The 11,257-nt window shown below is 39.3% G+C and overlaps 1 protein-coding gene across 1 annotated transcript in view; it reads right to left on the bottom strand.

The window, feature by feature from the left end:
* LOC114653608 (solute carrier family 22 member 23) overlaps nt 1–9,354 on the bottom strand; it is a 223,721-nt gene extending 214,367 nt beyond the window's left edge. The window contains exon 1 of the mRNA XM_028804013.2: nt 8,315–9,354. Coding sequence (XP_028659846.1) covers nt 8,315–8,737 — 423 coding nt within the window. The 5' untranslated portion in view covers nt 8,738–9,354. The remainder of the gene's footprint in view (nt 1–8,314) is intronic.
* Between the last annotated feature and the right edge of the window lie 1,903 nt (nt 9,355–11,257).

Below are 11,257 nucleotides of genomic sequence, written 5' to 3' on the forward strand. Positions count from 1 at the left end.
CAGCCGTTGCAACAATTGGCTAATACTCCTGGCATCCTCCTTTCTGGCCAGGTCCAATGGAATGAACAGGCTGAGAAGGCTCTCTGTAACCTCAAAACTGCTCTTCTATCTGCGCCTATCTCTTCTAGGTTTGCCTGATCATTCTCGTCCATTCACTTTGTTCGTGAACGAAAAGCAGGGATTTATGAATGCAGTACTGACGCAACAACATGGAGATAAACAAAGACCGGTGGCTTATTTTTCTAAAAAAACTGGATCCAGTGGCCGCAGCACTTCCTCCGTGTCTTCGTGCTGTGGCTGCAACAACAGAAGCTGTATTAGCAAGCACGGATGTAGTTCTCATGAGCCCCCTAACAGTTAAAGTGCCTCACGCTGTACATTCTATCCTAGTACAAGCCAAAACTTCACATCTCAACTAGTTACGCAGTGGTCCAAGGGGACCGCCTGCTGGAAGCAAATCGAATTTCATCAAGCTTGAGTGCACAAGCAGCTGAACTCGTAGCACTCACTCGAGCATGTCAGCTGTCCGAAGGGAAGATCGTAACAATTTATACGGATTCCAGGTATGCTTTTGGAGTCTGCCATGATCATGGAGCATTATGGAAACTAAGGGGATTTAAGACCAGTACTGGCAAACCCATCCAACATCAGAAATTGATCGAATCCCTTTTAGAAGCCATAACCAAACCATCGAAGCTAGCGATTGTTAAATGATAGCTCACACAGGAAAACAGGATCCTGTTAGCAAAGGAAATGAATTAGCTGACCACTTTGCTAAAGAGGCTGCATATAATAACACACCAATTTCTTTATTCCAACAGAGAAATGACCAGGACCCTGATAATCAAATTATTTCTTTACAGAGTGCAGCCACGGATATCGAAAGGAGAAAATGGTCCAAAGAAGGGTCCCTCTCTGATGGAGTCTGGACTCATAAACACACTAACAAACCTTTTCTCCCAAAAGCCTCTTTCCCAGGAATGGCAAAAATCGCCCATGGCCTCGATCACGCAGGTAGAGATGCCATGGTTCGAGATGTTGAAAAACATTGGGAAGCTGTAGGTTTCTCTACATATGCAGAGCAATTTTGCAGATGCTGTGCAATATGTCAAAAGTTTAATGTGGGAAAAGGTACCCAGGTAAGTCCCGCCGTTACCCCTAATCCAATGGGTCCGTTTGAACACCTCCAAATGGATTTCATTGAACTAACCCCGTCTAAAGGGTACCGATATTGTCTTGTGATTGTCGATGTGTTCTCCCGATGGGTAGAGGCTTTCCCTTCAAAACACAACGATGCCAAAACAGTAGCTAAAGCACTAATTAAAGAGATTATTCCAAGATGGGGTATCCCTCAAAAGTTACAAACAGATAATGGCACTCATTTTGTGAACTCCGTTATAAATGAATTAACCACCTGGCTCCAAATTAATGTGCACCATTATTGTAAATACCATCCCCAAAGCGGAGGCATCGTAGAACGATGCAATGGCACTTTAAAAGCTAAACTCGCAAAAATTTGTGAACAAACTAATTTATCATGGCCGGATGCACTACCCTTAGCTTTAATGGGACTAAGGGGACGGACACACCGACAACTGGGACTATCGCCGTTTGAGATTCTGACCGGACGATTGTAGGAAATGTGAATTTGCATACTGTGGACAATGATCTTCTCTCTAGTCTTGCAGGTTTGCGAACCTCGTTGAAGGAAGTCCACCAGCAGGTTAATCAAGCCTGGAGGACCAGCCCCCTTTCCAAGGATTTACCAATTCCCTTGGGCACCTGGATCTTGGTTCGAGATACTCGGAGGAAACACTGGCATCAGCCTAGGTGGAGAGGACCATTCCAAATTCTTCTATCCACACCACACGCCGTGAAAGTTGAAGGACTGCCTGCCTGGATCCACGCATCGCATTGCAAGAAATGGCTATCTTAAAAATACTTTTTCTGTTGACTGTTACCCGCACCCTCTCAGGCTACCCAAGGATGGGTGGTGATCTCTATCTAAGTACTTTACCGCCTCAATGGAAAGGGCATATATGCTACATGAGGAGCACATGTCTCGTATAGCTTCTTCCATTTTCTCCTCCCCATCCACTTTCCCCCCCCCTTCCCCTTCATCAACCATTTCAATTTAATTATATTGCCCACATCATTTTGTTCAAAAAGGGAGGAGTGTAAAAACATAAAATGATGTAATTGAACAAAATGTATGTGTGTAAGTACAGAAAATAGAACAGAATGATCAAACTTGTTTGTGTTTTGCGTACGTGACAAAAAGCATGTATACTTTCTGGAAGTTTTCTTTTAATGATGTGTGTGACAAGAAAATATACCTTTAGGGTAATGACTTTACAAAATTGGAAAAATACAATGAGTCAGGACGCTATTTTTATTGCTTACGTGGTCAACGATCAGGAGATTAGAAAGGTATAAAAGAGCAAGGATATCTGCGCTCGAGGCAGATGAAGCGCGGTGTCCTAGGACTGTGTTTCTCTGTCATTGTACCCTTGTCTGGTATGTATCAATAAAAGGTTTTGACTAATTTTAATTTTCTTCTCTGTCTTCAGTCACAAAAAGTGTCCACAGAGACACACACACACACACACACACACACACACACACACACAGGCACGGCACACGAGAGAGAGAGACACGCACACACAGGCGCGCGAGACAGAGAGACACACACACACACAGGTTCGTAGCATGCATTGTTGCAATGTTACTTTTCTTGGTGGTTTATTAAATTACGGATTTTTTCAAATGTTCATTTTTTTCCCTGTGCTTAAAACTCATTAAAAAAAATGTTTTTGGCAAGCGGTCTGTAGCGCTATAGCGTGAACTCTTGCAGTGTTAGTTTTCTCTGTTGTTCAAGGTTTTCTCAGTGTTATTCAATGTTTTTACATTTAGTTTACTATTACGCTGTGCATTCTATGGTTTAATTGACTATATTTGTGCTTAAAAACTTAAAAAAAAATATTTACATACAGTTTGTATGGTCTGGAATGGATTAATTGTATTTACATACAATCCTATGGGGATTGCATCCCCAACTGCAATGATCCAGTGGTCAGAAGAAGTCACATAAAACCTGACTTATAAATCTGAAATTTACACATTTTCCCAGAATCTGCTTGGGGGTTTTCTGCAGGTACTCTTATTTTGGTCCAACAATTGCATATCCCAAAGATGTGCATAATAAGATAATTGGTGACATGATCCATCTGAACAAGGGTACCCTGTAAATATGTAGGCTACAATGAATGAAACAATAAGACATGCTAACAAACAACATGACTGATGGAAAAGGCATTCAACATGCAATCAGTTATTTTAAGCAGTTGTAAATACTATAAACACATTTTACTAAGAAAAGCCAAAAAAGCTGAAAACACAGCTAGCCATAGCCACTTAAGCTTGAACTTGTAACTCTCTTTGGGACTGTTAAAACAACTGAATGATATATTATAACAGCATAACGTAACATTGATGGAAGACAGAGATGTAAATGGTGGTTCTAGAAACACAAAGTTTTACAGCCAAAGAGCCTTTCTGAGAAACTGCTGCCATGTAAATGGGTTGCATGTGCTTATGATGACACACTCCAGTGACCAAGTGCCCTGTTAGCATGATTCACTTGTACACACCAAGTCACAGGGAATGACTGACTTAACATGTACCTTAACTGTATTAAAAGTTTACCTGAGTATGTCCAAAATACTGGTATTATCAAAGCAGCTGTCCATCTCAGCTATATGTGAAAAGTCTAATCTATACTTTCCACATATTGATACACACTCACAAGACAAAATGATATCAATGTGAATGTGTGTCTGACTGTGTGCAGGTACTACAAACAGAACATACAGATCCTGTAAATGCCACCTGGGATGGATGGGCATCCCAACCAGGAGAGTGGATGGTTCTTTACCCAGATGAGAGTCTCTTAAGAGGACAGACAGCCATCCCGGCCAATTGAGAGAAAGGTTCCAAATACGAAAGTGACTTCTCGGGTGAATAAAAGGCCATCCCAACGAGGAAAAGAGGATTCCTTTCCTGGGCGGGAAGCTGCTGGCAGACAGACAGGCGTCCCGACCAGATAAATTTGTGGTACCTTCCCTGGCCAGGATGAAAGGGAAGGACAGGAAAGAGCTGGCTCTAAAGGATGTTAATTTCTCCAGGATGCTAGATGGCAGCAGCCCTGGATAGTGGTGCCTGTTTAGACAACAGCAGGGAATGCTGGGAATTGTAGTCCAGTAGAGCAGCCATTCAGGGGGCCAAGGATGCTGCAAAAGGGTACTGCAGGAGGTGCACTACTTGTCATTTGGGACTTCTGTACGACCCGGAAGTGCTTCCATAAAGCAGGAGCCGGGGGCAAACCCCATACTAAATATATATCATATAAACAATAAAAACTGCCTTAAATACACACTTGAATTACGAAAAACATAGACATTATAAAGTTGTATTGCGATTGATAGAAAGTGGCCCAAGAAGCATTTTGTGACACTGTTCTGCCGAATAATTTGTTTGTTGAAAGTACTTAATGATAAGTTTTCAGAAAGAAGATGTGCAGCACTGTTCATAATGACACTCAGGTTTAGTTTTCATTTTCTCCTTCACTACCAACTCCAGAAAGTTGAAAGTTCACCCCATAACTGAGCCTGCCTTTTAAATTAGATTGTTGATTGGAGGGGCATTTCTTGAAGTGTTACTGGCCCAGCACACCACGGTGTAGGAAATCACATTAACCGAGTGCAGTTTTCTAAGAAAAAAAAGAGTTTGTTCTGCTCTTTTTTATAGTTCCTCTGTGTTATGAGACCAGTTCAGCTTTGATGAGGACCGCCCCCCCCATGTACTTGTAGCAGTGCACCACTTCCACATCTACTCCCTAAATAGTGACTGGTCATAAAGGCTCTACAGTGCAGTGAAAGTAAATAACCAGTTCATTGGTTTTGCTGATGATAAGCTGCAGACAATTCCCCATGTGACTCGCACATCATTTCCCAGTAGTAGTAGCTCAGAGAATTTTAGCAACATCACTGCTTATAAAGTTATAAATTAGTGCTCGGTGAAACCTATTAAAAGGTATTATTTGAGAGGTTTGGTTTTCTTCCAACTTTTCAAGAAAGATAACTTATATTTTTGTTCATTTAAACAGATAAAACATTTTGAAATCTCTGCGATTTTTTTCAATAATTCTGTTTAAAAACAAAGACCTACCTGTACATTACCATAAAACATTCTCAAACTCACTTAATCCATATCAGAGTCTGGGGTCCTTAGCCTTTCCCAGCAGACGCAACCATGAATGATGGGATACTTGAAGGCAGAGCCCATGAACAATACACCACATGGGGCTTAAAAAGCCAATTAGTCTAAAGCATACTCTTTTCTAATGTCACAGTGAAACAGAGGTACACAAAAAAAAAAAAAAATCACGAAAAGAGCATGAGAACAGCAGTAACTGCTGTTCAAAAAAGCTTCACATACAGTAGGTATACAAATATATAATGTTTATCTAGAAGCAAGGAAATGTATTACATTGAAGAGGCCAATTGTGACAGATTTAGCATGCAGCTTATTTTTCACTTATCATTCCTATATTTTCAGTGAACTATAACTTCAGGCATAGTCACGTGATCAGGAAGTAGGCAGATACAATAAGCACAATATATAGTTAGACATAAAAATAAAATAACAGTTTTTGTACACCTTGTGGTACTATGCAGATCAGTGTGGCATTTAATATGGTACTGTGGGTTTTTTTTAGAAAAAAGGTGGAATTTTGCTTGACTTCTCACTAGAAAAGAAAGAAAATAAGTATGTAAGAAAGGAAGCTACTTGACATCCATGATGGCAAACAATTGTTGATAGATGGAAGGGTGATACAGTACAAAAATTATTAAAAGAAGAATGAAAAGCAAAGGCTTAAAAACTATACACACACACACACCATTTTATAATGTGTGACTTGCATTAACACCTGCAAATTGGATTTCCTGCTAAATTCACCTCCAAATTCTATCATTCAAATTAATGTAAATTTTTCAGCAACAGAAACATGATTCTGCAGATATACATGTGTAAAAACATTAAATGTTAAATGTGTAACACTAAACTACAATCTAAATGCTGTAGCAGCACATACCAAAGAAAAGGCAAGTAAAAACTGGCCCATAGTACAACATTGAAATGACAAGGTCACCATCGACTGATGAGACCACAAGACCCACAGTACCAACATTGCCATGAGATCTTTGTTAATGGCTAGATAGTAATGTAATAATTATGTGTGTGTCTCTCATTCTGAGTCTCATCTTATGATGTACTTTCTAAATTAAAGCAATCCTGAGTATGAATCACTGAACACCCTGTGAGCATTACAGGAATAAACAGACATCTCCTAAGACATTCCCTTCATTTCTACATTAAACATCACAAGCCAAAATCAAAAAGTATTTTCTCAAATAAATAACTAATTCAAACTATTGTAATGGCTCCTAGGTTTAAAACTTGCTTATTCCCTGCAATGAACCATTAACTTTAAAGTATGAACAATGGCGTGCAATTTGATATTATAAAGCTTTGGAAAATTAAATGTCAATTTAAACTAAAGCAGACAGACAGACAGAATCAGCCAATTATATATGCGTATACTTCAGTCAGTCATGTAGGAAGATGTTAAAAACTGAATAGTAACAGATAGGCCCTCAAATACTAGTCAGCACAGTGCTGGAGTGCTTACTACTGTGATCATCACAAGATGTGGTCCGAATTCTGGTCCAGTCATCTTTTATCTGAAGTTTACACTTTTACCTTGGCTCTGCTTAGGGTTTTTCTGCAGATATTCTTATTTTAGTTTGACAGATGGGTTTAAGGTAGTCAGTGACTTTGCCCCATCTAAGTTAAAGCACCCTGTAACAGACTGACACCATGTTCATGTCCTGGTTCCAGCTTTATCATTGATCCTGCTGAAACAGCCTCCATCATTGTGCAGGTTCAAAAACAGATACAGTCGACATATGATGAGAAGGTGTCTCAGCTAATAGTAAGAATACCTTTTTAATCAGCTGGAGTCTACCCCCAACTTTTTATCTCCAAAAGGTACGTTTTTCGACATTTACTGTATTTTAATGGCATTTGTAATGTATTCCCAGACGTTTTTTTATTTTAATAATAAATATAAAATTACTGTCAAGGATAACAATGTACAGACAGCCCTGCTAAAAACATGTTTTAAACAGATACCAGTTATGTGGATAATCTGCTCATTACTGGAGTAGCACAAGAAAGCCTGATGATGCAAACCAAAAATAACTAACTAAAAAGGCAAAAAATCCACAAGTATGTCATTAAACAATCAAAATTTAGCACAGTATACACACACACACATATTACTGTATATATATATATATATATATATATATATATATACACACACACACACACACACATACATACATTCACAGTATATGCATACATACTGTATATTATATATAGTATTAATATATATTAATAGCAATTGCAGTTTTTATTACTGTTTATAAACATGGATGAAACAATTAAGGTAGTATGATAAAATGAATGTGTGTTAACCAGCGAGTTATGACTGGGTGGTATGGTGACGCAGAGTGTTGCTGCCTAACAATTCCTGGTAACCCTGTTCCTTACATTCTTGGACATTCAGTGCAATTTGAATTTTTTTTTTCTTTCATGAATAGCTACACAGTCCGATTCCATTCATTGATTATCGGTTTCTGCAAGTATCTTTCCTCATATGGGCAAACTTAATCGAAATTTAACCAAGACCTCAAACCAAAATGAAGGCGGACATTCAGTGCACAGAGAGGAGTAAACCAACACCGTTATTTCACTGGGTGTAAGATGCACACGAATTAACAGTAAGTGCACCCTGTCACGGTCGATTTGCCCCGCCGAAAGAGACCCATGGATGCTTAGTGTTGAAATCACATTTATGTGCGGTCTAATAAAATCCTACCGTACATCTCTCACAGTTAGAAATTGACAACTACCGTGCAATTTTTGGGAGGTCTCGGCATCACTCAGCCCAACCCACAAAACTGCAGGAGTGTTATCGACGGTTAAAAAGGAGAGGCAAAAGGCAAAACAAGAATATATTTACGCTGAAATGACTGCTACATAAAACAAAACGTGATCAGGTATTCAAAATCATCCAATTAGCTTGCCTACTAGTAACCCAAAAAAGAAAGTAAAGTAGTTGTAATGTTAAATTTGTAGTAGGCATTATAGTCATGCTTTTCTGAGTATGCAGGCGTCTTTGTCTTACCTTAGTGACCACGTTTTGCACCAGTCCCGTATGCAGCGTATAGTTCCACTCCGTACAGCTGCACGGGTTGTTCAGTTCATCTTCGCTTTGGTTGCCTTCAAAGTACAACGTGGTGCTAACGCCGTCAGTAGCGATCGGCGGTGAAACTGCGCTTTCAGTCACATTGTTCTTGATCGGCGTATTATATTTACAAACATAATCAGGTTGTGCTAATAAAAAATTATCCGAAAACTGGCTAAAGCAAATGAAAAGGGCGGGGATCCAGGTCAGTAGGATCAGTTGTTTTTGAAATTTCCCCAGTCCTCCTAGGAAAGGCAGGACAGAACCGTCAAAATCCCGAAGTACCGCCGGCGAAGCTGCCTCACTGGAAACATAGCCGTTTTCGGGGTGATGGTCGTCCGTGCTAAGCCTGTTCCCAGCCATTGTGTCGGGTGTACTGTCCTTCTGAATGTCGCACCGTCGTATAGAAGCGAAAATCCAGGAAGACAAGCAGTTACGTGGAATTCACATTCAAGATAACCACTCCGGAGCGGTAACAATAGCAATAGGTAGTGCTGAATCGTCTTCAAATTGACAAAAGTTCACGCGGTACGAAACACCGCATAAGAATGGGGTTCACTGCTAAACTGCTTATTTGCGACCGAAACCAAAGAGTATTCTTCTGTCATCCCCGCGGTGAGTGTTAAAGCCTCCGTTTTAATGACAGGTATTCTTTCAGCGAACGGGAAACAGTCACCAAGAATTCTGACAAACCGGTCTGGGTATTCTTTCCGGAAGAACCAAATCCCGAAGCTTCAAACCCGGCCCCTTCCCTGTATGAGCTACAGGTAACACACCTGTCCGCGTGGGGACCTTTCAGCGGCTCGTTCAGCATCCTTGTTGGGTGTTGAGGTATTCTACATACCAACACATCCGCGATCGTGGACCTCGGAGGCGATCCACGCATTTTTCCTTAGCCGCAGCCGGCATGTTTACAAATGTACGACTAGGTGCAGATTGTTGCTCAGACCACAGCAAAATATCCCTCTCTCGCTCGCTCGCTCGCTCACATGCTCCCTCGCTCCCGCCCTCTTGAGTCAGGAGGCTCTGCGATTGGAAAGGGCGCTCCCTGTGCGGACGGCAATATCCGCGAACTGCACTCGATTGGGTGGTACTGTTGGAAAACCAACAAAAGCAGCTTGCCGCATGGGTGCATGCGATCTGTGTCTTCATAGAGAGCATGTGGAAAGTAAATAGTTTATTGCTGGGAATGGGCACGTTTAAAACATGGGAACCATTGCAATAGTGTGAGTCGTTTATTTATTTGGGGTCACATTACTTATTTGTTTATTTGGCTTATGATTTTAATGGTAAGTCGAGCACTGTACTCCTGTAGTTCCAAATACATGCTCTGCTATTCGTATTTAGGATTACATTATTTTAGCAAGTAGATGATAAGATTAAACCGATAAGGACAGAAACACATATAATAATTACATTGATGTCTAGCCATTAACACAGATCTCATGACAGCGTTGGTATTGTGGATCTGCTGGTGTCATCAGCTGATGGTGACTTTGTCTTTTCTATGCAGCCCTCTAGGCTATTTATTTATTGTTATTTTTTAAATTTATTTTTTTATTTAACTTATGTGTTGCTAAAATATTTAGTTAATAGTGTACTGTTACACGTTTAATATTTTTTTCTTCTTGTTCAGGGGATGCACTTGCAAATCTGCATAATCATGTTTTTCTTGCTGGAAAATTTAAATGAATTTGAAAGGTATAATTTGGCAATAGATTTGAGCGGGAAATGCGATTTGCAGGCATTAATGCAACTCACGGTTTATAAAATTGTGTGTATAGTTTTTTAAACCTTTGTTTTTCTGTCTGCTCTTAATATTGTTCTACTGTACTACAGTATATCCCTATTCTTTTTAACAATAGTGTTTTGCAATTATCATGTACCCTCTTTCAAGACTTTCTTTTCTAAAAATACACCACTATGTACAAGAAAACTACTTTAAATGATACTGTCTTCCACATTAATAAAAGGATGTGTCTGCATGTCTTTGTATATGTCCAGTTACTATGACTCTGTCTTATCAACAGATGGTATACCACAAACATTTGTAGTAATTAAATGCATTGCATTTGTCATTCCAATAGATGGCGCATCACAAATATTAACACTGCTTTTACAAATCCCATACCAAATGGCATATAAAAGAGACATATGCATTGCATGGTGCCCTGCAAACAATAACACTGACGTCTACATAGATTGCTTTTTATTTCAGCCTGCTAGTACTAAATACTGTACTTGTTGAATGTGCATGCTTTTTAATTACATAGCTATGCTTCAAGATGTAGTTCACTCAAAAAGTAGGAAGGCCAAGCAAAAAACAACATGCATGTTAGAACGTAACAAGTCTTTCACAATCAACCTCTTTAATGTATTACGTTTCCTTGCAACCACATACACATCATAAACAGAATTTGTATACCTATGCGAAGAACTGTTGTTAATGGTGCAGCCTTATCTATTCAGCACCCTGGATTCAGATATCTCACCCAGTCACTGCCTGTATTAAGTTTCCAAGCTTTTACAATGACTTTGGGGGGGATTATTCCAGTTTTTCTGTGATATTATAAAAAGGTATGCTTTTGACACCTGTACAGAAACCAGACAAGGAGTCAATCCCACCGTCATTAAGTTGAAACTTTCCACAGCACCATCATTTCATATTTACTGTAAATATATTATAATGTTTTAGCATAAAATAACACATTTTGTACAATGGGTAGACATTATTCTATTTTATTCTATTCTATTCTTGTATCTTGTAAAGCTCTTTGAGCAACATTTTTTGTATGAAAATTAAAATTTGTATAAAAATGTGCTATATAAATAAATGTTGTTGTTATTCTATTTTGTTCCATTTTATTCTATTCTATTTTGTTC

The sequence above is a fragment of the Erpetoichthys calabaricus genome, chromosome 6, assembly GCF_900747795.2.
Source record: "Erpetoichthys calabaricus chromosome 6, fErpCal1.3, whole genome shotgun sequence".
In the NCBI taxonomy this organism is placed as follows: Eukaryota; Metazoa; Chordata; class Cladistia; order Polypteriformes; family Polypteridae; genus Erpetoichthys; species Erpetoichthys calabaricus.